Here is a 26,707-nt window from a genome sequence, read left to right as displayed (position 1 = left end):
GGCGGGCCGCGGCGAGGCCGGGGAAAAGTCGGGGACCACCGGGATTTGAACCCGGGACCTCTCGCACCCTAAGCGAGAATCATACCCCTAGACCATGGTCCCACGCCCAGGCGCCAGACGGCACGATGCGCTTATAGTTCAGCTTCCACTTGGGGGCCGAAGATTTAGATGGTGCTGAATTAATTTAAAAATGACAGACCTCGTCAACCAGCTGACCGTCCTCACCCCCGGCGCCGGTGCGTCGAAGCAGACGAGCGCAGGCCCTCGAGAGGTTGTCAAAAGGGTCGGGATGCTTGAGCTCATCGTCGTCGGCTTCTTCATGGTCTCCGCAGGCCCCTTCGGCATCGAGGAGGCAATAAGCGCCGGGGGGCCACTTGCTACAATCATTTCTATAATCGTTGCACCACTGTTCATCTCCATCCCACTTGCACTGATGTCTGCCGAGCTTTCAACCCTGTTTCCTTGTTGCGGAAGTCCTATTGATTGGACAGCCGACATGGGCCACTTCGTCTCGTCGTGTAATGGCTACTGCCGCCTTTTGTTCACCATCCTTGACAATCCGCTTTACGCTGCCAGCGTCACTGACTACTTGACATCTCTCCTTGGACTGCCAAACAAAGTATGGATACGGCTGATATCCTCCTTTGTAGTCTACGCAATCGTCACCACTCTCAACTGCTTCGGAATAGAAATCGTTAACTGGTTTTCCATCTTATTGTCCGTAGTCATTATCCTCCCCTTCTTCATCTTCTTCGGGGCTGCTGCCCCCCAGTTCACTACAGAAAGGATCTTCGCCACCAGGCCAATTAATGAAATAGACTGGGTCGGCCTCGTTTCTACGTCGGTCTGGCTTTACTCTGGATACGACTGCATGGGATCTCTTGCGAATGACGTCAGAAACCCCCGGAAGGTGTATCCTATCGGGCTGCTCATAACGGTGTTGATCGTTACCCTCGTTTATCTCTTTCCAACTATAGCAGGATTGTCTCTAGACATGGACAGTGACACATGGATGAACGGGGCGTTTGTTGAAGCCGCCAAGCGCCTGTCAATTGATAGAGGGCGATGGTTGAGTACATGGATTGGCGTCGGCGGTGCCGTATCCAATGTGGCAATCCTTAACGTAGACCACTTCTGCTCTGCTATGGAGATCTATGCGATGGCTGAGAACAATATGCTTATAGGAAAGAAGTATCTAATGAAGCAATACATTACGAAGAAGGGGGAGCCAATCCCCCGTATAGCTATAATCGTCCTTGCCATACTTTGCTTCCCCTTAGGCATGCTGGATTTTTCTGTTCTCATCGATGTCAACGGGCTCATGACCGCATTCTCTCTTTTCTTTCAGACTGTCGGGTTCCTCTATGCACGCTATGGGCGCAACGGAATTATCAAGCGAATGCAGCGGGCACCAACGATCAACCAGTATACGACTCGCGAGACGATTGAGGCCATTGCATCTGCCGCTCGTGCCGATACAGCAAAGACCGGTATTTCAGATATCTTGCGCGGCGAGGAGCGTAGTCTCAACGGGCCACCGTTCCCAGTTCCTGATGTGCCGCCGAATACAGCAGGCTCTCCAGGACAGCCCCGCTCTGCTGCAGATGTGGAGACCGTTACCAGCGGCCCCGCCACCGCCGTCCAAGATATACTGGATGAAACCGCTCGTGAGATGAACAACGCCTCCAAAGACGCCAATCTTCCATGGGTGGTCAACCATCCCAAGCTCCTGCATGCCAGTGCCGACAACGACTTATACCGCATCCCATGTGGAATTCTGGGGGTGTTATTGGTAACGGTGCCTGCATTCCTTGTCTGCATATTCATCGCAATAATCTCCGGATGGAAAGCTTTCCTGTTTACGATTGTCTTTGTAGCTATATGCTTTGCAATCAATATAAGCGCTAATGCCATTGCTCGGTGTATAGAGCGTAGGAAAGCTAAGCAGGCGCAGGGCAAGGAGCTGGCGTCTTCGTCCCTTCAATTGACCCAGGCACACACTAGGGCCTCAGCTGCTCCAGAGGACGAGGACGAGAGACGCGGATTTAGCCACGCTCCCGATCTTGGTGAAAGGTCTGTTCCCCTTAGTAACATATCTCTTTCTGTCACCTCGCTGCGATGACCTGTGTCGAGGTACTCCTTTAGATGCTTTACCTTCAAAGTAAAAGAGTGATTTTTTCTTTTTATGACATCGTTGAAGTAGTTGTGGAAGTGTTTTATCGCATTTTCCTTACAACATTTTAAAAAACTTTATTTTTAATTTACAGCTCTACCATACTAGGAGAATTTGTAAAGAACTTTGGCTGCGGTCTTGTAAAGAAGCAGGCTTGCGTCTCCGCTTATCAGTAGCAGATCTTTAATTGCATAACGCACAACTTCACTTGGTTGCTTAGATGTGAGCCCTGTGGTGATATTTTACTACGACCCAATTGAAAGCAAAATCTACACGGTTCTGTCGTGCCTGATGAGATATAGGTTCAGCATTTATTATGGCTATGTCTTCCCGTTACGGCTACGGGCGGTTTCGGTATTTCAAAAAATAGTTCATGAACGGTGATGGCTCTCTCGCTGCACCCAGCGAGAAGCACGTCCAGGAAGCCAAGGAGTCGCATGCTAATACAGTAGAGGAGCTCTGCAGTTACTGCGAATTCAAGCTGGATTCGTCTTGCATACGCATGCATTGTCACGTCTGCAAAGACTTCAGTCTCTGTCTCAATTGTTATCTGTCTCAGGCAGAATATAAAACACACAATAGCAGCCACTTGATGTATCCTCGGACAGCTTTTAACATGGTAGCATGGCCGGATGGCTGGACAATTTCGGATGATCTGGGGCTGCTCGAAGCGATAGAAATCAATGGTATCGGGTCCTGGGAGGCGATTCACCGGTTCATGCACCGCCCTGCACACGAGCCCTTGGAAACCATCATAAGACACTTCAATTATATCTTCTCTGATACGGGGATCATGGGAGCACAGGTTTTAGATACCCTGACTACTGAAGCACAGGAACAAGCGTTTTTGCAGCAGCTGCCTCCTCTAGCCACATTGCAACAGTACTCGGAAATGATGGATGCATACTCGATGCACATCTGGCGCGAAGTCCAGGCTATCAAGGGGCGTGGGCAGCTGGAAACACATTCAGCTGATCTTCTGCCAAATACCCTTCCAATGGCCGGACCCATTGAGCTTAGTGGACCTTCGAAACCAGCTTCGCAGTCATCCCGTCCTTTGCTCAGTTTAGAGAACATGGAGCAGTGGCCAGAGCGTGCTACGCCAGATATAATCGCAGCAGTTATGGAGTACTTGCGTGCGCCACCTCCTCCGGAGTGCCAGGCCCTCAGTCAAGGTTTTAAGACTGTCCCGCAGAGCGTTTATGATAACGTCATGAGGGAGTTGCCAGACAACTACAGTACTTTGTTTAAGAATTTCATATTAGCTGAGAATGCCGTGGACCTCGGGCTTATAACTCCAGATGTCTGTGTGTATCCCCGCGGGGTGGAACTCAGAGATATTCCGCATAATTCTGGGGAGGGTGATGGAAAACGGTTTGTCCACGGAAGCTGGCCTCTTAGGAGAGACTTCACTGTGGAGTATGTCAACAAAGCAGAGTACCCATTGATGTTTATGCGCATCTTCTATGGAAAAGAAACGAAGCTGTCTATGCAGCTGAAGGTTCGCACTCTGCAGGCATATGTTGTACGCCTACTTGAGCGGGAAAAGAGGAAGCGCTTCGTGTTTCAGTTCAGTTTGCATCGGACAGACTTTGCTATTGATGAGCTGACACTAGCTACAGACGAGGAGACTATTCGCCGCCAAGGCAGAGAAAAGGAGTTCGCATTACCCTTGAAGATAGAGCTGTATAACCCCACAGATATTCTTATTAACAAGTTCGAGGCAAACCATAGCTGGCTTCTTCGTGCTTTCTCAACTCGCTTGGAGTTCAGACAGTTTGCGGCTCTTCACATACAGGACTGTGAGCTTCGGCGCTACATTCACACCTTGCAAATAGCAAGATTTCTAGGGCTACGTACCCTCGATCAACTCATCGACGTAGATGTCTTTATGAGAAACCCCCTCCTCTATGGTGATCAGTATGGAGCCCAGAATGAGCTTCGACGGAGACTACCGTTATTTTTATATACTCCTCCTGCTGATGGCAAGGAGAAGCCTGGCTCTTCTTCGTCAGCTAACTGTTTTTTTGAAAGTCCGGGTCAGCGGCAAAGCATCATGGATGGTATATGCATGTCTTTGTATTTGCAGAACGAGTTTAAGACCCTTGCTTTCTTGAATGCCGAGGTTGATAATGAACAGCCTTTTATCTACTTTGCGCAGCACGATGCAGGCAGGGAACATGCACAGTTGGTTAGTGACTTGGCTTCTTCGCCGGCAGCAAGGTACACCTCTAGATTATCGGTAGATGTAGATCCCGGAACAAACACTGGCGTAATGATAGAAACGATGCAGGCGAACTCTAATCATGCATCAAGGTGTTTCTTCTCTGACGAGGCGTCCGGTCGGTTTGGTGCATCAGCCCTCTGGTACTTGGTCGATAAGGCTGCAGTCGTTGGCCCCCTTGAGCAATCTAAAACCCCACTGACATTAGAGTTTATCTTCCTGCGTTTGTTCAAATTTTGTGGTGGCTCCGAAGTGGCCGATGGAAAGCTTTCTTCTATTGGCAAGGAATCACTTGTTTATCGAGTCATGGACTTAATTTATAAGCTGTTCTGCATATCTAAGACATCTGTCGAGGTCGTTGCAACCAGCAGACTGAGCTGTGGAGCAGTTCTCACGGTGCACCTGGTTGGCCTTTCTGTCCTCAGCATCATGTCTGCCATTGCCTATAACAATTCGTTCATGATGTCATTATTTAACGACGACTTCGTTAAGTACGCTCGCCAAGGTGATTCTATGGATACAAGGCCCTCGGGCGATGAAGCAGAACCTGCTCCTACCGAAGCAGGTGACGCAGAGGGGTCTGATCGAGCACGCCAAGAGTCAAAGTTGCCAGACCAAGGGGGTGAGGAAAGGACTAAAGAAGATCCTGACACAGATATGCATGATGCCCCCCAACCAAGCCTTGTGAATAAGCTTGGTGATCTGGCGGCAGATGAGCCACCCCTCAAGCGGGCTTTGGCAGATGATCCACTGGATGCAATAGAAGATGAAGTCCAGCGGAAGGCAAAGTTTCTTTCTCAGCTTAAGCCGGTGATTGCAAATACACTCACAATGGATGCCGGTGCGCATTACGAAGCGCTCGTTCTCATATGCCCGTGGCTCGAAGAAATCTTTGTGACCAACAAATTCTTGCACGATTCAAAGCGTCTTGCAGCAACAACGTCTAAAGAGGCTCCCCCAACATCCTTGTTAGTATATCAAGCCTTCGTACAGTGGCTATCCACTATAATGGCAAAGGGAGTCAGCATGTTCTCGACCGAACAACAAACACAGTATGAGAACTCTATATATGCCCAAATAGGAGGAGCCCAGGCAACAATGCTCCAAATGCTAATTAATATCTTCAAAGACTCTACCCAGCTTCGGCCCTTCTTGCGCTCCTTTACTTCATCATTCCTGGACACGGGGTCCGATGTAACGTCTGCTGACATAGAGCTAAAGGAAACAGTCTGCGCAACAGGTGCTATTGTAGACTACACCATACAGAAGTACCGCAGCCTAATGCATCAGTCAACGTCCTGGGATACGTTTTTCAATGCACGAGCACTGGGACACGTCACATACACGACCCTAAGGTCGGACAGGGTGGGCTTCAACAATGTGCATGTATTCTCTAATATTTCGTTTTGTCTGCAGGTCGCACCTATGTCGTCTCTCTTGTGCTCTCTTCTGGCATCTATTCTTCCTCATACAATTATGGCTTATGGTCTGAAGTCTCCGTTTGTTGCGTCCTTGCTGAAACTCCTCACAGATCGGCGTTCTGAAATCTCCTTCGAGGTGTGTATAGGCTATCCGGAGTACTTGGTTCACCCTGACTTCAGATATGCAGATAAGGCTATGCAAGGAGATGTGGGGGAAGCAGACCGCATGGCCAATGGTCTAATACACTTCTTGAAATCAACGCACTCCTACACCGATAAGGAGGGGCTGGATCCAGACGCAATTAGATCTTCTATTTGGCTCCCCTCTGCCGCTTATGGACTCTTCATCTCCTCTGCTCCCCAGCCTCACCGGAAGAAGATTTTCGAGGCGTATCGCCAGGCATCTTACTTAATAGCATGCACGGAGCAGGAAATGCATTATCGAGATAAGAATTTGTACATGTTTTACGGCTCGTTCAAACAGTTTTCGCTGCAGGAGCATCTTGTTCCATACGAAATGTGTACAACCCACCTTTGGCTTTCTCTTCGATATTTGCCGAGTGTTGCAGACACAGATGCTCCATACTACAAGGCTACTCAGAAGCTCAAGAAGATAGCTAGCAAGTGCGCTAATATCAATCCTGTCACTATCATGGCGTCTGAGTATCAGATTGCAAAGCTTTCGAAAGCTGAGTACAAAGATCTACGGATACGTTTGTGCACAACAGATAGAAAGATCGTCCTGTATACGTTACGAGATTACAGCCGGGACATGTTCTTTAAGATCTGTGACACGCTTCTGACCCTTACGCAGCAGAAGCTGAACATCCTTGTAGAGCAGAATCGGTATCTTCTGGCGAACGACCCCTTCTATCGGGACCAGACTAACGTTCGTCAGAGCAAGCGCACAACTCCAGGCCAGGCAGGGCGAAATATCATCGACGCATTCAATCACTCCAATATAGCTCTTATAACATCGCAGTTCGATGCCTTCATGGCGCACGATCACTTTCTTCTTCGATATGATAACCCGGGCGACGCCCCTCGCGGATGCAGCGAATCGTCTGCCAAATCCCGGACGATCTCTGAGAAGCTCAAGCTACAGGGTCTTGACCCCTCTACTTATTATATTATTGAACCAAAAGAATACCTCTTCGGGCCTGTCATGCCTCGGAAAAGCTACATTCAGGCTGACAGCCAAAACAGGCCATCTGCTATTCTCCCTATCAACATGCGCCCGCGGATGGTTAAGCCACATCAGATGCGCTACCTGCATTCTTCAGTCGGCACCGCAACAGATTTGATGAGTCATAATGAATTTTGTTCGCGTTATCTGACACGAGGAGAGGTAATCTTTCTGGCTCTTTCAGAGATAGACATAGAGACATATCTCTTTGCCAAGGAGTCGTTCATAGCTAGCGGATACATAATAACCCGTACTATCTTTTCTGTCTTTGATTGCAGACCCGGGGCATGCGAGATCATGGCCATCTTGGTCATCAGCGCTCTGTGCAGCCAGAGTGCATACTCTACTGTTCCTATGATGAACTCATTCGATAATACTAAGATAGACTATTCTGTGGAGTGGGCTCACTGTACACCCTACCACCTATTTCTCAACACCCTGGGAGATCGTCAGGCCAGAGATGAGAATGTCTCGACGGAGATAACAGCCCACACAGACATAAAGCTGACCTACGGCACTCGGGAGATAAGCACAATTAGCAACCTTCGTCTACCAAAGGCTAAGTTTGAGCCCAATATCATGTCTGTCGATAGTCTCAATATTCCAGCTACGCTGCTCCAGAAGGCAAACGAAATCATTGATAAGGATAGTCTAGATAAAGCGATTCGAAGCTATCGCTCGATATTTCTGCAGAGCCATTTCAATCAAGACTATCGAGCAGCGGCGTCTAACTCTCTTGGATCATCAAACCATGAGCAACACTCTAATCTATCCCATCAATATATGTACCATCCTTCCTCAGGTTTCCCGGCAAGAAGCACTTACACCAAGAGTGTCCTGAAGGTTAGTATTGAAACGCAGACTGTACTATCGTTTTGGCGGGACGAGAAGGCCAAGCGGGTCCAGAAGATTCTTTCAGCACCAAAACCAGTACATCAAGGCCATGTGCGTCCGCCTACGACCATGCCTGCGGCTCCCGGTGCCATTCCGCCTCCGGTCGCACCAGCTCTTCCGTCCTTCCCTCCTCTCAAGACGTCGCAGGCCTCCAGCAGGCCACCACCCGGTATATTTCCTCCTACTCCTTCCGAGCTCCCTGTGACTCCAGCTGTCCCGCCGGGACTGAGCCCACGCCTGCCGCCTCAAGCAGGTCAGGGTGGGCTCCCATTGCCTTATCCTCCGCCCGTTGTACAAGGTCCCGTGTTGCCCATGGTGCAACCAGGGCCCTATCTGCCGTCATCATGTGCCGTCATCCCTTCAGAAGCACATCAACTTCATCAGCTCCCCAACATCTCTCCAGTTCTCCCAGAGTCAGTAAAGAACAGTATCGGCCAACATTCATACAGTTCACTTAATATCTCTGTACAACAGAATCTTCTTTCAGGGGGCCTTAACCCGTCGAACCATTAAGAAAACTTGATCGCGATGGGAACGATGATTATGAGGAGAATGACCAGTATAATCGCGGCTATGATCGCGTACATCTTAATCTTGCGGCACTTTGCTGCCTTCTCCACGCGTTTTGCTTCCGACTTAAAGGCGTCTGCACTGGTGGCAAGCTGTCCTGCGTTCTGCTCTATGGTGTTGAGCGTGTCCGTGTTGACCCTGAGCTTGTCTATGTTCCGTGCCGCATTGTCGCGAATAGAAGCCATGTCACTCTGAATTTGACCAAGCATATCTCCTGCTACCTGGTCGTACTTCTTTAAAGGAAGTTGGCTGGCTGACAAAAGTGCGCGGGAAAGTGTGTCCGGCTCATCACGTGAATCTGCCAGTTTTATTGCTGTCATGTTGCCATCTAGGTCGGAAGTGATGTCGTTGAGAAAGCTGTTGACGAGTGTCGTTCTGTGTGTTTCTCTTGCAGCTGCGATGAAGACTATTCCCAGCGGGACCCCGACGACCGCGAATTCGCGATAAAGAAGGTGGAGAGAAAAGCCGTCCTTCGTTTTAATACAAAGTCGGGAGTTTGCCACAGTTAATGCTGTATTTTTCTCTCTGAAGGAGTCGACAAGCTTGGACACTGACAGAGAAACCTCCTGGCGTTTTGCATCTACGTAGATTGCAGACCCCAAAAGGCGGTAATCGCGTTGGCGATAGGCGTAGAGCGCATAAATGTTCCCGGCACTCATAATTTCTCTTTTGGGTTTTGCCACACTAATGTGAAATTATGACAAACATTTTTTATAATTTTTTACTAGATGTCTGCTGCTTGGGTGCACGACTCTAACTCCCTCTCTGTGAACGGCGTAGTTTGAAGGGGTGCATCCGGTGTCAGACACTTTGTATAGCATCTTTTTATTATATTAGCTCTTCTCCCTTGCTTGTGTGTCTATTTTACACAAGGTACTTTGACCCCCGAGTTAGTCAAAAACGCTTTAACCTTCTCTAGAGCCTTGCCTCTGTGCGAAATTGCGCTCTTTTCTACCATTTCCATTTCAGCGTACGTCTTACCGCCGCCCTCCAGTGGCTCAAATATGCAATCCCAGCCAAAGGTTTGCGGCCCTCTGGGAGGGACAATTCTTCCGTCTGCACGTCCCGTAAATAGTGCCGGTTTATCGTCTACAGTCACGTCGCAGAATGCATAAATGCAAAGCGCATAGGCACTCTTGTCCTCGTAGGGCAAGAGCATATTACAGAGACCAGATGGCCCCACAGCTGTTAAAAAGGATTTCACATATACACCTGGCAGGCCTTTGTAAGCGTTGAAGCAGAGACTGACGTCTTCAACAAGCACGGGACCTCCATAGATCCGCGAGGCAGCGCGTGCCTTTTCACGGGCGACAGTTTCGGGGTCTCCCTGCAGCTCCGGGAGATCCATGCTCACGTGGGCAATGGTGTTGTCTCCTACTGCATGCAAGAATTCAGCTAGTTTTTTCTTGCTGCTCGTGACAAAGCAGAGAGGAAGAGGCGCCATCCACTGTAGATAATCGGTTTTTAAGAAGACAGCGATGACACTAGTGTACCTCTCCATTTACAATGCTATCCAGCTAGCGTTGTGGTCACTGGGTCTTCTACTTCTAGGCGCGTGGGCACTACCAAAGCCAGATAGCCTAGACCTTTACATCTGCATGGCTCAGAGCATGATGGTTTTGGACATTGTGCACGTGGCTTTGGGGCTTACCCGGGGAGGACTTTTAACGACGACTCTCCAGATCCTCTCCCGCCTTGTTGTCGTATGGTTCGCAGTGCATGATTCTCGGACCACAATTGCTGCGAGGTCATATTCCTGGGCACACTCATGTTTTATACTAATGTACTCATCCTGGGCCTTTGCAGAGATCATCCGCTACTCCTACTACCTCAAGAAGAACAAGCCACCCAAGTGGCTGAAGTGGTTGCGCTATAACGCGTTTCATTTACTGTATCCTGTGGGTGTTCTTGCTGGGGAGGTTCCTATCATCTACCTTGCTCGGATGGTCTACCAACCATACGATGTTTTCTGGTTGGGATACTCCATCGTTTTGCTTCTCTACGTCCCAGGGTTTCCGATCCTATTTCTGCACATGGTAAAGCAGAGGAAGCGCGCTTCCACCGCAAAGCAGTGAAACAATCTCCATGTTTGGCTCTGTTTTTCTTTACCACATCCTCTCACATCTAGCCCGTTTCCTGAGCTCTTGCAGTATTAATTTTCGTGCAGTGACCAACCGAGGGTGCAGCTGTAAATTAAAACCGTTTGCACTATTACAGCAAACAACCTCTAGAGGGTAGCCCGTATGTAGCTCTCGTGTTCCAAACGACAGTGGGTCCGGTAGTTCGGAAAGAGGGTAGAAGAAAAGGGCATACTTAGCCGCTGGAATATAGATATAGTTTGTCCCAATCTTGGCCAGAACATCACTCATACGAAAAATTCCATTGGACTCCTCTTCGGCTTCTCGCGCAGCAATCTCGTGAGGAAGTTCATTATGCTCTATCTTTCCGCCAAAATCCCCAAACCCTTTACTGTTTGTTTTAACCATAAGGAAGTAAGTGACCCCGTTGCTAACTGTATAAGGGATCACACCTGCAGCCCGAACCTCACCGCGCATGCTTTTTCTTTTTATGCTCCGATGCCTGGCAGTTGTTGAGGTCCTTTATCTGCAGACTAACTAACTAGCAACCCTCTCCGCTGGCGGGGGAGAATTAAACCATTGTTCCAGTGATGTTCTGGTGAAGTTCCAGTGAAAATTTAAGTAACTTAGAGGTCTCGTTTTTTGCTTTACTCAACATGCGGCATTCGCCCAAGAACGAGCCACTTGCACACTCCTATGCCACTGTGCGTGTTTTGTGGCGTGACCATCGTGGAACTGTTTCAGTAGTGGCACACGCTGACACGCGCACGGAGTTCTTGTGTCAGGAGATTTTATATACTCGGTTCTCTCCACGTGAGCGCAGAGCCATTGAAGCTGACGTTAGCAATATCATGGACCTCGTGCATCCTCACGTAGCTTCCGTTGTGGACTTCCTTGACGATAAAGACCGTGAGACTTACTATATAATTTCAGAGACTGGCAGCTTCACCACCGCCGGAGATCTTGTACGGTTCTCTCGAAACAATAATAGTTTCATTCCAGAAGAAACTATATGGTGTATTGCTGCCCATATACTCCTTGGTCTTTCTTACTGTCACCTCCTCTGCAAGCCAGACCCCGGCTCTCCTTCCGGCATCTTGCACCGCAACATTCGCCCGTCCTCCATTATAGTAGTCGGAGAGCGTGAGTATAAACTGGCACTGTTCGGGGTTTGTCATTTTCGCGGAAACGTTGTTGCGTCACAGGGTACGCTAAGCCTATACATGGCTCCTGAGGTCGTGTTTCATAATGCATACAGCGAGAAGAGTGATGTGTGGGAGCTGGGGATCGTTCTTTATGAGTTGTGTGCTAAGCAACGGCCCTTCTCTGGCTACGACAGGCAGCAGATAAAGGATGCCATCATGAATGCATGCATACAGAGCCTACCAATCTACTATTCGGATGAGTTGTCAGCATTCATCTGTGCTATGCTGAAGCCAGATCCATCTGCTAGAAGCTCGGTATCGACCCTCCTTAACCATCCCAAGCTCACTGCTAATCTGCAAGACTATGACACTACTGCAAAGGGCTATAGTCCGGAACAAATGCAGAGGCTCCTTGAACTGAGAACTCGAGAGCTCCAATTACTGAAGCAATCTGAGGCACACTTGAAAACTATGCTTGCACAGAGATCGTCAGAGCTATTCACCAATTTATCTGCAAGTTACATGAATGCACATAGCAACAGCGACGCCGTAACACCCACCCATTTGTCGACCATACAGCGGCCACTACGCGGTACACCCATAGCGTGGAAGATGAAGGGACAGCAACGGCTATCACAGGATGTACTCGCGTCCAGATTCACAGAACTAAATCGGAGCGTGCTAGAGAAGAGCAAGGAACTAGAGATACTCCAGAAAGAGAATATGCAACTAACCGACCTTATCAGCTCACAATCGCAACGTTATGAGGACCGCCTCTATGAAATGCAGCGATCAGTCACAGATTTATTGATGAGCTTCCAGTGTGGAGACAATGCAGAGGGGAAAACTATTCTGATGGGGGCCGCTGAATCTGGTTTCAGCTATGTGGTGGAACAGTTTATTTCTCAGCAAAAGCGCAAGCAGGACGTGCAAGGGAGGACGGCCCTGATGTACGCTGTTCTCGGCGGCTCTCTCAAGTGCGTGCGGCTGCTTGTAAGAGAGGAGGCTAGAATGGTTGATTCGCAGGGGAAGACTGCACTTGCGTATGCCATAGCAAATAAGGATATAGAGCTGATCAGGGTACTGAGAGACGCAGAGTGGAACGTTGTAATACATGGAAACACCTCTGCACGAGATCTGGCACTGGCAACACAGCAGGAAGCTATCATAAATTTGTTTCCTGAGGATATATTTGCTAATAACACTTTTGTTCAGCCCCGCACTATGAGTGCTGCCACCACCAATCAGGATCATGGGCATAATTCGTCCAATCTTGTGGGAGAAATGTACATAGGTAGTAAAGACCTTAACCCATTCAGCAGCCAGGATGATGTGAATCTTAGTGAGCCAATAGCTAACTCTGGGCTTGATAAGGTGCTTGATGATAACTCCAGATACCTGGCTAACTTAGTTAAGGCAACCAAAGACAAAGGAGAGGAATCCGGACACCAGTCACAGGATAGCTCGTACTCCTATGACTATTCTTACTCATCTATTGCATCTATATCACAAGAAGAGTTCCTTAATGGAGACTCTCACACACCCTTGTAGAGGGTTAAAGAGTTGGTTAGTTTAGTCTTTGATTATAGAGCATACAGTATCATGAGGTCCAGAAAGTATGTCCTTATGGCGTCATAGGCTAGAGCCTGAGCTGACCCAGGTGGCAAGTTCTCTTGCTCGGCCTCATAGCGTTTGAAGATATTTCTGACTTCTATTTCTAGCTTCTTTGGATTAGTGTATATTGAACTATCAGATGCAAGGCCGTAGATTGTCTGCACATTTCGTCGATCGTCCGCTTCTAAAAGACAGATCAATGCAGGGTGTATCATGAGGGCGGATAATATAAAGAGGCTATTTTCGCACACCACTACTTCATTAGCGTCCTGTATTTTGGCCTTACAGAGAGCTTCGCGCGCAGACTCAAGCTGCATGAGCTGGAACTTCTGTCCAAGAAGTTCATGTACCGTGCAATCTAGCGTTCTAAACAATTTTGTTTTCCGTAGTCTTTTGTTATACAAGTAGTCGGTCATATACACATTCTTATTCGTCTGAACATCGCAGACTGACTTTGCACATAGACGCTGGGGTAACATGATGCCATCTTCAGAGTTGGAGGCCATGAATACGTCCCATCTGCTCCGCATAAAAATGTTGGCGCTGTGACAGAGGATTTCCCCGTCCCGGGGCACGTTAAGAAGATTGTGTCGCCTTGAAGAGGGTGCATCTGTGATGGAGTCACGTATATCCATGCCGACTATAACCAGCGAGTTTTGTCTCACGTTAACCACTGTTGATTGTAGGAGCGTTAGCTGCATCCCGCCAAGGGATGCATCATATCGCGCCACAGGAGAACGTACAGCCGTGCCAGGATAGATTTCTTCTAGTGTTATATTGGCAGCCTGGTCACTTGTCACTATGAAGGATCCCACACGTGAAACTCCTATCGGTAGGTATGGGATGGTTGCCGTGGCCTCGTCACTTACTTTTTGGACGTGAATACAGCAAAACCCCGCCCAATTTTCATCGTCCTGTGCTGTGCGGGGACAACTAAATGATTCTATCCCCAAAATAATAACTTCTTCTCTGGGCAACTCAAACACAGTAGAGATACGTTGCATGTATGCAGTCATGGTTTGGGCTCCACAGTAATGACCAAGCATACCCATCAATGGAGGGGCAGTCTGGTATGTGCTCACCATCTGAAGAAGCTCGCTTCTATATATGTAGCATCGTTCATTAACCTTTATCTCTGGCTGAATATTATAGAATGCGTTTCCCTTCTTTCCTCTACCAATGTATCCTTCCAGCGCCAATCTCACATCTGCAATTTTGGTTATCTTCTTTTTCTTTCCGATTAACTTCTCCTTATTCTTGCAATTGTAAGATGCCACAAGTTTTTCTAGTACTTCAGGAGGGACAGCTACAACAGATGGACACTTCCGTTGCCGTGCTTTGCATAGTGATGCATATAGCTCTCTGATAAACTCTCTGTAGAACTTTACAGAAGGATACCTCCTGAAATATGGACAATTCTTAAAAACAGGAATTACGTATGCCGCTATTGTTTCCTCTGATACGCTACTTGAAATGGATAGTAGCGGGGTGGAGACCTCTGTGTGGGACGACGCCTCGTCTCTTGTGCAGATCTTTTTTTGTTGGCCTTCTGAGCTTGGGTGCTTCTCTAGTGGGCCAAAGACATCGCTGTAAAAGTGCTCAATGTTGGAGTATGCCTTTAGTGGAGGCTCTGCAGTGTTTGACTCGTCACTAGAGGCAACACTATCGTCAAATGGGCACATGTCCATTGGGATTGCACTGTAGCCTGCATGCTCATTGTCCAAGTCCATGAAATGGTGCTCTATTTCTTCTAGCTCCAAGGTTTTTTGTGTTACCGGATTTGTATTGGATGTAGTGGATATGCTTTGCTTCTCTACGATGATATTTGCTGGTGCCTCCTTCTTATTAGTAACCTGCTTGAGCTGGTAGCAAGTAAGTGCAATGGAGCGTTTCATGATTTCCTCTCCTTCTACCTCACTCAGGGACTGGGTCGTTGCTCTCGATAGAAGACCCGGACGCAAGAGCCTGTTTAAAATATCTGGTAGCGCAGAGTAAACGTTACTATGAGCGACTGGCCACGTTTTTATTTGTTCTCTAGTGATAGAAATAGGCTCTATGTACCCATCAACAATCAACCGTTGAAGGACCTTCACTATTCCTCGCTTCTTGAAAGACCCAGCAACCTTACAATAAACAGGAAGTGTGGGTATTCGTTCCAGGTTGGCCACTAGTGTCTGAGCGAAGGCGTCGAACTCTGTCTTGTACTCGTTGTACAGAGTAGGGATCAGCCCTACAGAGCTTCGTATGCGCAAAATTAGGTTGGCAGGCATTGTTGAAGTGAGCGCCTCATTCAGTGTGTTAACTTGAGGAATGCACATGGAAGAGATAAGCAGTTGATTTGGATGGTTTAAAGGGTCCTCTTTGTGACCAGTAGAGTAAGCAGGTAGTGCTCGTTGGTCCTTTATAACCCCAGTTGCTCGTGTATTGGCTTCGAGAAGCGAGCCAGGAAGCGTCCTGTGCGATGGCATATAATTATTCAACTACTGTAAAGCTTATCAGCACCGCTCTGTTGCCAGCAAGTTGGGGCCCTTTCCCCCATAAGTTTCATGTCCTACTACCTTAGACATGGATTGATTTGTAGTGAACCCTTCCAGATTACCCCTCAAAAGCTTTGGACTGAAGATGAAGGAGCTGCCATATGGTAGACACATGGCAGAAACCGCACCCATGTCTGCAGAAGAGAGGGTGGACACTATGCACGGATTCAGTCCGTTGAAGTTTCTTAATAATCCAATCCCGACAAACCTTAAAATGTTAACACTACCAACGCTTGTGACTGGAACCTTAGTAGAATACAAATAAACGGGCATAGCAGAAAAAATAGTCCGCAGCGCCCAACTAACTCGGGATTCTGGCAACTTGTTCACTATGTTGTGCAGTGACTGAGATAGAAATATAGTGCCTGGCACACCATCATCCGACAAATGTACAGAGAGCTCCATCACTGGATAGGTTGTCTTGTATAAAAGTTCGCTTGTTGAATAGTGTGGTTCGTTAGCTCTTAATGTTGCAAGGTCTACGATTCGCAGATATTGCAAGGGACGTGCCTGGGAAACAAGTTCAACAAAGGGCGCGGAACATAGTAGATCACGGCCGGTCATCCTGCAGCAGAGGGCTCCGGATCCAGAGGGAGTAATACCAATCTTCTTAAAGTCTATGATTGACTGCAGAAAGCGCAAAGTACGGAAGTGATCCATGCCCGGCAAGCCCTGGAGACCCTGGACAACGTAATGGTAAAGTCCTGGAAAGGTGAGGGCATTCTCCCGTGACCTTCTTTTGGTGTCTTCCCAGGATGTCAAGAATAACGTGCAGTCTGTGGGGGCAAGGATTTGGATGGAGGTATCTGTGCACATTTCAACAATGCCATCGCAGCCTAGCTGCATGACACAGCGCTCAATAATGGTATCCATGGTTCCTTGGAACCAGACAGGCATGCAGATGATGGTGGGCACGTCCTCGTTGGAGGCCTCCAATGTATATAGATGTGCGGTACATATGCGAAGAAGAGCCTGCACCAACTCTACAAAGCTATCGGGATCCGACGACACGCTCGTATAACCATAAGGGGCACAGTAGGTAAACACAGACCCCATAAGTGGGAAATCGCTACCGCTTCTTTGCCCACTCTGCAAAACAGATGCACGAAGCACAGACGGACAGATAGACTCCCCATTACGGCAGTCAGCGTCAACAAATACAACATACCGATGGTACCCCGTTTTAAAGTTTGCAAGCAGCCGTGAAAAGACAGACTTTCCTACTCCTTGGGGCCCAACAACTAGTATACTTTTAGGCGCAGATATCGACTTACATGCAACGTGCCACTCCAACGCAACCTTGACCGAAGACGAAAGAGTGCCAAATGCCTTCTTACTATGAGAGATTTCATCTAGAGAAACTCCGTACAGATTAAAGCCGTCCAGTTTCGCTGCTGTCCGATAGACGATTGAGAGTTCAGCTTGGAGAGGTACACAGACAAAAATTGCAGCTACGGGAGAGTCTTCGGTGAGACCAATACACCTTTCAGCGAAGCGTTCGATAAGCAGAGCGGGGTGTTCTCCTAGGAGCCTATGCAACTTGTTCAACTCCTTCTCAGCTTCACGCACATGCCCATAGTATGCTGCAGGTAGAGAAGAAACTATAGTCACATGGCCATATATCTGCGAACAGAGCAAAGTTCTTGGAGCTATTATTGGGGCACCGTTAATGAGTGCTTTTCCGCGCAGAAGATAAATGACGGCGCTGCCTGTTACAGCACACACTTCATCGCGGTACAAGGTAACTACGGAGAAGAGGTCGTCATGGGGCAGTATTTTCATCCTCTATCGTGCAAATTTTATTTACTCCGAGGGAGCTCTTTCAGAAGAGATAAGTGCTTCAAATATGGCCGAACCAATTCCTTGGGACATGGTCTAAGACCAATAGCACTTAGCAAATTTTCTGGCTGCTCTATCCAAGCGAAGTGGTCAATCTTGGCAGCACATAGGTCATCGCGAAGCTGGATTATCTGCTGCTCATCGGCAGACAAGACGACTTTACGCATGTTTGATATATCAGATAAGTAGACCCTGACATCTGGATGCTCGCGAAACGCATGGATGGCCGCCACCGATGCATGTGCCACCTGAGCTGCAAGGGCACCAAGGCCCCAAGGGAGATCATTACGAAGAACAATGTACTGCGTTATGATTGGCGTTTTAGACATAGGCAGATACACTGAAATTATTTATCCCACGTGCTGGGTTTTGCTCTCACACTGAGCCTGCAAGAAGGAATAGTACAACCAGCGCTGCGAGGCCGTGCTACATATACGATGCTACTAATTATCTCTAATGTCGACCCTCATCAAAAGGTTTTTCTGACCTATCATGTTTGAGGCGAACACACTTTTCTATAACATTCTAGCAGACTGCGGGACAGCTTGCGCAAGCCCCTATGGCACTCAATGTGTTAACCAGCCAGATAGTTGGGTAAAGCCCTATCTTGCCTACTAAAAAACTACCGCCATGAAACCGGTGGCTATTTCATATAAGCCGCGGTCCATAGACGGCTCTTTCCGCCAATCTACCATTAGCTCTCCAACTGAGCATACAGCACATGCCTACAGGCCACACTCCGCCGTTTCGGGACAGCAAAGTGGGTCTGTGATTTCTGTTGGAGATCCAGAGAATATATTGGTTCGAACACTGGAGATTGAAAATAGGACCCTCAGAGAGCAGATTGCATCACTTCTCGAACGCGAGCAGCTTGCGAAGGTGGAGTCCTCTAGCCTGCGTGAACAGCTGGCCGAGACAGAAAAAAGAAGCAACTCCCTGACAGATGAGCTGTCAAGCGTAATCTCTAAGGAGCTGGGTGACCTCAAACTGCGGCTCCAGATGGCCCAGGCAGATCGTGACTCTGTAACAAGTCAATTTAACGCCCTCAACGAAAAGCTTATTGGCACCGAAGAAGATCTTACTGCAGCTCGCACTGGTCTGGATGTTTTAAAAACATACTCTCTATCAGTCCTCGATGACTTTGTGGTCGCTGTTCGGGAGCTTTGTAAAGATATACTTCCCGCCTATGCCCCTGCATCAATCTCCAGCGGCGGGCTGATCTCTCTCGCTCGTCAGCTTGAGATGCCTGCGCCCAACATACCGCAGAACATACAGGCGTGTATTCATGGCATTCATGGGAAGGTTTATGAGCTGAACGTTTGTCTGGGAGATATCAAAATAGTTACAGACGCCTTCAGAGACACTGCGAACATGGTCAAAGACAGGCTTCTCAAGGAGCGTGATACGGCTCGGCTCCACGACAACGAGCATAGAAACGAGACCGAGCGCTTGCGTGAGCAACTGAATACGCTCCGTACAGATACTGATGTGACCGTTAGGGAGCTTAATCACTTGAAGCCTCTAATGAAGAGCCTTGAGACGGAAAACTCAGGACTTAAAGCAGAGCTATCTGCCTTAAGCGATAAACTACGACAGAGCCAGGGTGAAGTTAATGTCCTTCTGCGTAAGGTAGAGGCCCTTGAAGCAGAGAACACCTCCATTCAGGCCACCATTTCGGTGAAGGACGACCAGATTTCTGAGTTACAAGGAGCTGTTACGATGTTCCGCATGGAGCGTGACGAGGCCACAAGTCGTCTGACGGAGTTAGAGAAGAATCTGATTGCCTTGACCGAGGACGTAATAGAGGATCGCTCTTCCAGTAGAGGTGCCTCTATGAATGCAGCTAGGCCACCTCCACATGTCTCGCAACAATCTCTCCGAGGCCACGTTGAGCATAGCAAGTTTGAGCCACAGGCGATTAAAACCACGCTTTCGCCTACCCTTTCTTCGCCCAAGGCAGATTATGAGAACTCTCGTCTTATCGATATGGTCACGAATGGAAAGCTCCCAGAAGATCGTCTTTCAGCTGCCCTTGCGCAGGACCGCGTCCAGCGCCGCAGTTCATCATATTACGACTAGGACCGTGCATGTGTCCTAGAAGAATCTGAGTTTACATTGTGCCTGTTAGCCTTGTTCTACGTATGAGAGATAGCACGGTATCCTTATTATCTATTAGTTTAGATAAAGTCTCAGGGGTTAGAACCTCATTCTCCAAGATGGCTATCCGCTGCAGTAACTCTTGAATGACGTGTGCAGAGGTTGTCGTCAATCCCGTATCCACTGTACTGATCTCTGTTGCCGTGGGCGTTGCCTCGGGTTCTCCCAGCTCTTCATCCTTTGTTAGTGTACTCGGCTGTCCGGGAAAACGGGATGATGTCTCTGATGGTTCTGCAGTAAATGTGGAATGGGTTGACATCGTGTGGTTTTGCAGAGCGTTCAGGTGGTGGGTTGGTGACGGGGCCAGATATTCGTCAGCAGCAGACCCTAGATCCTGTGGAGATTGAGACCGCGATATCACGAGGGTCTGAGTGCCTCCTCGATTCATTGTACAGTGTTCTCTAAAAAGCCACAAAAATTTACCCCAGAGTACTAACATATGTGCAACGCAAAATCAAGGCCAATCGATTGCAGGGCCACGTCTCGCTAGTCCTCTCCATCGTCGGCCTCAAGCCAGGTGACGAACTCAGCTAGCTGTTCTCCAAACAGAGACCTGCCAGGGCCACTATTCCCGTTGGCCCATGCGATGATAACGTCGGCCTCCAAGATTTCTAGATCATAAAGCTGCACGACAATAGGCTTAAAGCTGTTAATGATGTTGGGATTGTTATAACATGTGGTCTGGACAGTGGATAGGAGCTTGCCTTGCATGACTAAGTCATCTCCTACTAAAGTATACAAGCACGGCCCCCACTTTTTCAATGCCCCAACAATGTCCTTTGACATTGTCTTAGAAAGAGAAACAATACAGCGCCACATGAACATGACTGACTCTTCGGCAGACATGCCGCACTCCTCCTTGCACTGCTTCACCTGTCTGAGCGCGTCCTCGCGAAGAGCCTCGAGGGTCTCTTCTTCCCCCTCTGGGTCTTTCTGCATAAACTGAATGATCTTCTGCTCCCACGTCGTTATATTGTTCTTCGTCTGATTGGTGCGATAAAGCTCGACAAACCATTGCATACCATACGAGTCTTCTAGAAGCTTCAAGACATCGCTGCAGTGCTCCGGGCAGAAGTCAAAGAGCTTATCAACGACTTCGCCTGCAATGAGGTACTCCCACGCCTTCTGCTGACTGGACAAGGTAGCATATAAGTTTGTAAACTTTGACAGGATGCTGAGAGCCTCTCCAGAGACAACGAGGTGGTTGATTCTTAGTAACTTGAGGAGGAAGAACTCGGTGGTCTTTTCATATTTAAGTATGTCCAGATTGGCCAGATGAGAGCATATGGACATAACATGGTCAAGATATTGAGGGATGTTATCAATCGTGAGCATGGCCCTCCCGATCACCTCGCCTATCCCTATACGCATGTAAGGCCGCTTCCTCATAAACCGCTCTAGTATAGAGATCCACGCATCCACCTTGCTGAGACTATCAGCAAATATTGACGGGGATCGAGGGGTCTTCCTCTTGTCAACGCGACCAAAGCAAACTCCAATAGACCCGGAAATAAATCTGTCAAAGAAGAACTCGTGGTAGGTCTTATAATCTATGTCCGTGGCTGAATCCAAATTCTTAAAGACCTCCTCTAGACTGTCGCCCACAAACAGGTGCTCCAAGGCCTCAAGAAAAGACTCTGGATCCTTTTGGACCACTATGTTGCGCTTTCGCGTACGAATCTTTGTATCTGCAAGTGCACCAGGGAGAGGCTTCGACATAACACTTCTTTAGCACAAATTAAGAAGTCAAATGTTTTTGAAATTGATTTGTTTTTCCTTCCCATTGACTCACCCTGCGCTACATCACGGCCATTTGCGCATTCTCTTCATCGTCCAGCCATAACTATGTCTCGCCTAGTCTAGCCCAAAATTATACGTAGTCCCCATGCGAGCCGTCCGCCCAAGCATTGTCCCACGACCGTACCCGGCCCCGCGGCCTGTTTTGTTTGATTGAGCAGCACTTACTGGCCGGGCTCGGTTGGGGGATGAGGCCCCATATTCAGTTACCATACTCTTGCTACCGGCCCCTCCGCTGGAGATTGGTCTGCTTGTCAAGGGCCTGGACCCCCGTGGATCAATGACCGGATCAAGCTGCTGAATATTTAGGCGTTTGAAGTTATTCGAAACACCTTTGTCGCCAGACTGCAACTGATTGAAAGCATGACTCGTGGTTATGGCAAAGGCCCGAAGGTTTTGGATGTCTCGTGCGGCATCGTCTTTAGCATCTTGTCTATCTTCTGAGAGGGTAAGCTGCCCCATGGCCTTATTGCCTATAATCTTGCGCAGTTGAGTCACATCATCTCGTAGCCCACTTATTTGCTTCTCTAGTCTGGTCCTCTCCTCTTCCCAGGCACGCTGAGACAGTGCAGATCTGTGCTGCAGTGTCAATAGTCTCCGAACTCTCTTTGCTAATTCCTCTATCTCTAAGTCCTTTTCCTTGAGCTTATCCTTGTAACTGGAAATGATGTGTTGCTGTGAAGCCTCTGCTATTGATGTCTCTACATCATGGGGATCACCCGTTGTGTCGATACCTGGAGAGATGCGCGTTTGCTTTGCAGCGCGTGCGCTCATACTTCCACGTACCGGGGAAGAAGTGTTCCCCTTGGGGGTTGATTTTCCTTGAATGGGCTGTGAAGTAGTTGTATCCCCGGCCAGGGCTGATATCTTTTGATGTAAGTTGGCCACTTGCAGCTTTGATTGAGCCAGATTTGCTTCCGTTGTCCGAAGTCTCTCTTCTTTCAGAGCCAACTTGCTCTTATAACCCTCTAGCTCTTGCTTGCAGCGTGCAAGTTCCTGCTCCAGTAAATTGGTCTTTTTGACCTGCATGTTTGTCTGGTAAGATCCCAACTGAGTGGACATCGTCCGAACACGCTCGCGAAGCTCTGCATTTTCTGCTTCTAAACGGTTGAACTTAAGAGCTTCTTTTTCCAATTGAATGATCTTCTGGCGGCTTGCCGTTTGGACTTTTGATAGGTCGAACTGAGACTGGAGGCGGTTGAGCTGCAATTGAGACTCCAATTGAGAGATTCGGGAGAGACGAGTATCCCTGTTCCGTAACAGATCATCTCTCTCTGCAACGAGATCCTTCATCCCTTGGATCTGGGTATTCTTTTCATCGAGCTTAGCCTTGAGCTGTGCTATTTCTGTTTCCATTTGAGAATTTCGCTCATCTGCTCGCTTCTTGATGCTCCTCTCCCTATCCATAGAGTCCTCTTGATATTTGCGGATGTTGTTTAACTGACTAGTAAGATCTCGAATCTTCTCTTGCGCAGCCACCAGTCGAGCAGACAGATCCTTCGCTGTAGCGTCCTTTTCTGAAATTTGTCGTGAAATAGCTGCCTTGAGCTCGCACTCGAAATCCTCTTTGAAGGCCAACAGGACGCGGAGGGAAGCCCGCAGTTTATCAAGAATCACGAGAGGAGATTCCCCCAAAAGCTCGGCCTTCTCCTCGTCAATATTGCGGCGTGTCGAGGCATCCTCATGCGATCGATCTTTGAATTCCAGATACATTCCTACTATGGCACTCTGTAGACGATGAAGGCGCTCTATTTGGTCGGTGCTCTGCCGTAGCTGCGCCTGAAGCGTTCCAATGTTGGCTTGCAAGGCCGATATCTTGGTAAGATAGTCCTTAACCGGATCCTCACTAGCCATGCTGCGTTTTTAGAAGCAGAATACTAGGTAAATTTTGCCGAAATCTTTAGTTAGATTAGTGTATGGCTTCTGAAGTGGAGACGTCAATTTTCTTTCCCTTGGCAACATCCACTGGTGCGGACCCTGCGAACGTTAGTAGACGAAGAGGGAATAGGCCGTCAAAAATGGCTGGCTTTTTGAATGACATCTCGGAGTGGAGCAGGCCCGAGTTCAAGCTCTTTATCAGGGAGCCATTCAAGGACCAACGAGATATTGATCCTTGTGACTGGGATGTTCGCTTAGAATTCTATGTTCAGCAAATTCCTCGATATGCCAATTATAGTTCTGCCATGATCATGCGAGGCCGCGAGCTAGTTGAACTCTTCAAGACTTGTCCGCGGAATATTGCCGTTGCAATGCGAAAGCTCTGTGCTAAGGGGGTCGTGACGCCGTACTCACGGTTTGGAATCAATGATGATAGAACGTTTCTACAGAAACTGTTGTGGTGGAAGAAATCTGTCCCAGATAATATTGTAGAAGACCCTGATACCGAATGGGTGTTTGTACGTATATTTCGCGACCAGCTAGGGCAGATAGGTCAGTTTCTCAGAAGCCACTACGCTCACCGAGTTCTTACCACGGCAGACCTACGAAACCTACTGTCACTGTCTGGCATGGATAAGTTCATTGATTCCTCCGACACTGTACGACTCCTTAGGGCCAACAACGACATCCTAATACCCATCTTTGAAAATGATGACACACTCATAGGGTGGGTATTTACTCTATAAAAGAACACATGGGACCTTAGATGATAAGCATGATGAGCATGAGAATATTCCAGAGACAAATCACAAAGCGAAACACCTGAAGGGCACGGATGCACTCAAAGAGCTTTGCCTTGGCTGTTAACCCATCCTGTTTTTCCACCGCGAAGTTTAGTATTGCACCTGCGTTGATGAAAAGTGTTGAGGCTAAGAGGAGATCTCCGAGTCTATAAATCATCCTTTCTATAAAATTTATTGGGCGGATGACCACTAGGCTCATGGAGGCCGCGTTTGCGGGGAACACCGAGCTAGTTGCAGAGCTTTTGGAGGAGTATGCTAGACAGCGGGACCAAGAGGGACGCACAGCGTTGATGTTGGCGGCCCAGGAAGGTCACGTTGAGATCGTGGAGATGCTCGCGCCTTACGAGCTTGGGCAGGCTGATGAAGACGGCTGGACTGCGCTGATGTATGCGTCGTGGTCTGGGAACTGGGACTGTGTTCGCTACCTATCCCACCAGGAAATCCGCATGCGTGATTGCAGTGGTTGGACCGCACTCATGTCCGCTGCGTGGAACGGACACCTAGAAGTGGTGAATTATCTTTACAGCGAGGAAGTGGGGATGCAAGATGTAGATGGCTGGACTGCGTTAATGTGTGCGGCCTGGAATGGACACCTAGATGTTGTGAAGCTCCTTTACGAACGGGAAAAGGGCATGGTCGATCAGAAGGGGTGGACCGCACTCATGTCTGCAGCGTGGAATGGACACTATTCTGTGGTTAAATTTCTCATGGGCGCTGAGGCACGTGTCATGGATCCATATGGGTGGACAGCTCTAATGTCGGCTGTCTGGAACAATCACGGCTCGGTCGCTGAGCTGCTAATAGACACAGAGGGTCCTCTGATTTTGGAGAACGCCAAGGTCATGCGCATGGTTTCTGTTGCACGCAAAAATGACAGCATTACCTTCCCAACCGGTCAACAAGATTACCTTTACTCTAAGTCTGTTGTGCATACAATTGTTGACCCCGATGCCTCGTTCCAACAATGCATCTCAGCAGACACCGAGGCTAGTCCTATTTTAGGAGAAGCAGCCGACACAGATACAATTGAGAAACTTAAGCATGAACTAATGGTGGCACACGATACAATTAAAAAGCTAGAGGCCTTAGTTGATAAGAGTCACTTGGAAAATGATAAGGGTCTCGCTATGGAAATCGAGCGCCTTAAGGAAGAGGGAGCTACATATAAAAGCAGAGCAGAAAAGTATGATGACGCCAGACATGAAGTTGAAGCCCTGAACAAGACAGTGAGGCTTATGAAAGAGGAAATAGACCGCGTGAAAAACGAGCAGCAGCAATCCCAATCAGTACTGGATGCCCTTCTCGCCAGTTCTGAGGACCATGAGATGGTGAAGCTTACTGCAGAAGTACAGCGATTAAGCGACATTGTAACAAGAAAGGATAGAGAGATAGATGCCTTGAAGCGAGAGTGCGCTGAATACAAGGCTATGACGACTGTCCCTCCTAAGGCTCCATCTTTGTCTAGGGAAAAGAAGCACCGCTTCAAAAGACTTAACTCTGTGTCTGGTGCTCCCAGAAGACACTCTGGAGGCCTTAGAGTGTCAATTGACGAGTGCTCTGACATAGAAGCCCATGTGGCTAATGCAGTTATTCTACCTACTAACATACCTCGTGGTGTTAGAAAGAAGTCTATTTCTCAGTTTCCTGCTATTCCCAGCGGTCCTGTTGCCATTCAAACGCCTTCACAGGACAGTGATGACTTCTATCAAACTAGCAATCCATCAACGTATGTCCCGCAACCTCATATCCTCAATAAAACTGGCACAGAGGCGCTTGCTTCTGTGGACACAAAGCCACTCCAGCAGTTAAATACAGATGTAAGCAAAAATATCTCGTATTACGAGGATAAATCCCTGAACTCATTCTTCCAAGAACCCTCTGAACTTGGTAGCGGTGGAGCCGACAGCGGCACGATTAGGCAGATTCTCAGGGAGTTTGCAAAGGTGAGAAAGGAGCTGGAACAAATTAAAAGACAGCAGTTTTCTATGGGAAAAGATATACTAAGTGCGAAAAACGAAGCTAGCCTACTTCGCACTAAGATTGGCGCTAAAGCCGCAGACCCGGAGGACCTCAAGGTGGCGATCATCGACGTTATATCCAGTGACCCGACCATTCTTCGCTCCTGCTCTGCAACTGTGTCTCCGATCTTGGGCGAGGCTGCTGTATGTTCGCCGTGTGGCCACAGGATTGCCACATCTAACCCTGAGTCAATCACCAAGTGTCCTCAGTGCGGCACTTTGGCTAGGGCTATATCCTTACGCGGTGTCTAGATTAGCAGCAGTAGGGCTCAAAGAGCGCGCCGCAATCCTGCATTGTCTTCCTCTAACTTTTGCACTCTGTTGTTCATCTTTGTAAATTTTACCCCAAAAGAACATTCAGTAAGTCATAGAA

At 48.3% G+C, this 26,707-nt stretch overlaps 17 protein-coding genes and 1 non-coding gene across 18 annotated transcripts; 7 read left to right on the top strand and 11 right to left on the bottom strand.

Annotated features, from left to right (window-relative positions):
* Positions 1–30: 30 nt before the first annotated feature.
* Positions 31–102, bottom strand: GL50803_00t0037. Its single transcript has one exon. It is a non-coding gene; the product is annotated as a tRNA-Pro (tRNA).
* An 88-nt stretch (positions 103–190) lies between these two features.
* GL50803_0016433 (putative Amino acid permease) lies at positions 191–2,122 on the top strand (the record flags this gene model as incomplete). Its single annotated transcript, XM_001706330.1, has 1 exon — positions 191–2,122. The coding sequence occupies one exon, from the start codon at positions 191–193 to the stop codon at positions 2,120–2,122; it is 1,932 nt and encodes a 643-aa protein (XP_001706382.1).
* A 424-nt stretch (positions 2,123–2,546) lies between these two features.
* Positions 2,547–8,411, top strand: GL50803_00113625 (uncharacterized protein; the record flags this gene model as incomplete). Its single annotated transcript, XM_001706332.1, has 1 exon — positions 2,547–8,411. One exon carries the CDS (start codon positions 2,547–2,549, stop codon positions 8,409–8,411), a length of 5,865 nt encoding a protein of 1,954 aa, XP_001706384.1.
* On the bottom strand, positions 8,408–9,127 carry GL50803_0014469 (R-SNARE 3; the record flags this gene model as incomplete). The annotated part of the gene is made up of 1 exon (XM_001706333.1): positions 8,408–9,127. The coding sequence occupies one exon, from the start codon at positions 9,125–9,127 to the stop codon at positions 8,408–8,410; it is 720 nt and encodes a 239-aa protein (XP_001706385.1).
* Positions 9,128–9,327: 200 nt separating this feature from the next.
* GL50803_007511 (HAM1 protein) lies at positions 9,328–9,912 on the bottom strand (the record flags this gene model as incomplete). Its single annotated transcript, XM_001706334.2, has 1 exon — positions 9,328–9,912. The coding sequence occupies one exon, from the start codon at positions 9,910–9,912 to the stop codon at positions 9,328–9,330; it is 585 nt and encodes a 194-aa protein (XP_001706386.2).
* Positions 9,913–9,946: 34 nt separating this feature from the next.
* On the top strand, positions 9,947–10,543 carry GL50803_007512 (Protein tyrosine phosphatase-like protein; the record flags this gene model as incomplete). The annotated part of the gene is made up of 1 exon (XM_001706335.1): positions 9,947–10,543. The coding sequence occupies one exon, from the start codon at positions 9,947–9,949 to the stop codon at positions 10,541–10,543; it is 597 nt and encodes a 198-aa protein (XP_001706387.1).
* A 30-nt stretch (positions 10,544–10,573) lies between these two features.
* On the bottom strand, positions 10,574–11,023 carry GL50803_007513 (uncharacterized protein; the record flags this gene model as incomplete). Its single annotated transcript, XM_001706336.1, has 1 exon — positions 10,574–11,023. The coding sequence occupies one exon, from the start codon at positions 11,021–11,023 to the stop codon at positions 10,574–10,576; it is 450 nt and encodes a 149-aa protein (XP_001706388.1).
* Positions 11,024–11,202: 179 nt separating this feature from the next.
* Positions 11,203–13,242, top strand: GL50803_007514 (Kinase, NEK; the record flags this gene model as incomplete). The annotated part of the gene is made up of 1 exon (XM_001706337.1): positions 11,203–13,242. One exon carries the CDS (start codon positions 11,203–11,205, stop codon positions 13,240–13,242), a length of 2,040 nt encoding a protein of 679 aa, XP_001706389.1.
* A 32-nt stretch (positions 13,243–13,274) lies between these two features.
* On the bottom strand, positions 13,275–15,773 carry GL50803_0014471 (uncharacterized protein; the record flags this gene model as incomplete). Its single annotated transcript, XM_001706338.1, has 1 exon — positions 13,275–15,773. The coding sequence occupies one exon, from the start codon at positions 15,771–15,773 to the stop codon at positions 13,275–13,277; it is 2,499 nt and encodes an 832-aa protein (XP_001706390.1).
* A 27-nt stretch (positions 15,774–15,800) lies between these two features.
* GL50803_007517 (mRNA cleavage and polyadenylation factor CLP1 P-loop domain-containing protein) lies at positions 15,801–17,624 on the bottom strand (the record flags this gene model as incomplete). The annotated part of the gene is made up of 1 exon (XM_038046330.1): positions 15,801–17,624. The coding sequence occupies one exon, from the start codon at positions 17,622–17,624 to the stop codon at positions 15,801–15,803; it is 1,824 nt and encodes a 607-aa protein (XP_037901611.1).
* A 17-nt stretch (positions 17,625–17,641) lies between these two features.
* Positions 17,642–18,010, bottom strand: GL50803_0028232 (Aminoacyl-tRNA hydrolase; the record flags this gene model as incomplete). Its single annotated transcript, XM_001706339.1, has 1 exon — positions 17,642–18,010. One exon carries the CDS (start codon positions 18,008–18,010, stop codon positions 17,642–17,644), a length of 369 nt encoding a protein of 122 aa, XP_001706391.1.
* A 301-nt stretch (positions 18,011–18,311) lies between these two features.
* GL50803_007520 (uncharacterized protein) lies at positions 18,312–19,760 on the top strand (the record flags this gene model as incomplete). The annotated part of the gene is made up of 1 exon (XM_001706341.1): positions 18,312–19,760. The coding sequence occupies one exon, from the start codon at positions 18,312–18,314 to the stop codon at positions 19,758–19,760; it is 1,449 nt and encodes a 482-aa protein (XP_001706393.1).
* Positions 19,761–19,791: 31 nt separating this feature from the next.
* Positions 19,792–20,226, bottom strand: GL50803_007521 (uncharacterized protein; the record flags this gene model as incomplete). Its single annotated transcript, XM_038046331.1, has 1 exon — positions 19,792–20,226. One exon carries the CDS (start codon positions 20,224–20,226, stop codon positions 19,792–19,794), a length of 435 nt encoding a protein of 144 aa, XP_037901610.1.
* Positions 20,227–20,324: 98 nt separating this feature from the next.
* On the bottom strand, positions 20,325–21,557 carry GL50803_007522 (Eukaryotic initiation factor 5C; the record flags this gene model as incomplete). The annotated part of the gene is made up of 1 exon (XM_001706342.1): positions 20,325–21,557. One exon carries the CDS (start codon positions 21,555–21,557, stop codon positions 20,325–20,327), a length of 1,233 nt encoding a protein of 410 aa, XP_001706394.1.
* Positions 21,558–21,692: 135 nt separating this feature from the next.
* On the bottom strand, positions 21,693–23,489 carry GL50803_0087149 (putative Spindle pole protein; the record flags this gene model as incomplete). Its single annotated transcript, XM_001706344.1, has 1 exon — positions 21,693–23,489. One exon carries the CDS (start codon positions 23,487–23,489, stop codon positions 21,693–21,695), a length of 1,797 nt encoding a protein of 598 aa, XP_001706396.1.
* A 164-nt stretch (positions 23,490–23,653) lies between these two features.
* Positions 23,654–24,259, top strand: GL50803_007524 (uncharacterized protein; the record flags this gene model as incomplete). The annotated part of the gene is made up of 1 exon (XM_038046332.1): positions 23,654–24,259. One exon carries the CDS (start codon positions 23,654–23,656, stop codon positions 24,257–24,259), a length of 606 nt encoding a protein of 201 aa, XP_037901609.1.
* A 16-nt stretch (positions 24,260–24,275) lies between these two features.
* GL50803_0061646 (uncharacterized protein) lies at positions 24,276–24,473 on the bottom strand (the record flags this gene model as incomplete). Its single annotated transcript, XM_038046292.1, has 1 exon — positions 24,276–24,473. One exon carries the CDS (start codon positions 24,471–24,473, stop codon positions 24,276–24,278), a length of 198 nt encoding a protein of 65 aa, XP_037901608.1.
* Positions 24,474–24,498: 25 nt separating this feature from the next.
* GL50803_0016435 (Ankyrin repeat protein 1) lies at positions 24,499–26,586 on the top strand (the record flags this gene model as incomplete). Its single annotated transcript, XM_001706345.1, has 1 exon — positions 24,499–26,586. The coding sequence occupies one exon, from the start codon at positions 24,499–24,501 to the stop codon at positions 26,584–26,586; it is 2,088 nt and encodes a 695-aa protein (XP_001706397.1).
* Between the last annotated feature and the right edge of the window lie 121 nt (positions 26,587–26,707).

The sequence above is a fragment of the Giardia intestinalis genome, chromosome 1, assembly GCF_000002435.2.
Source record: "Giardia intestinalis strain WB C6 chromosome 1, whole genome shotgun sequence".
NCBI classification, from domain to species: domain Eukaryota; phylum Fornicata; order Diplomonadida; family Hexamitidae; genus Giardia; species Giardia duodenalis.
This window is presented reverse-complemented; position numbering and strand designations above follow the sequence as displayed.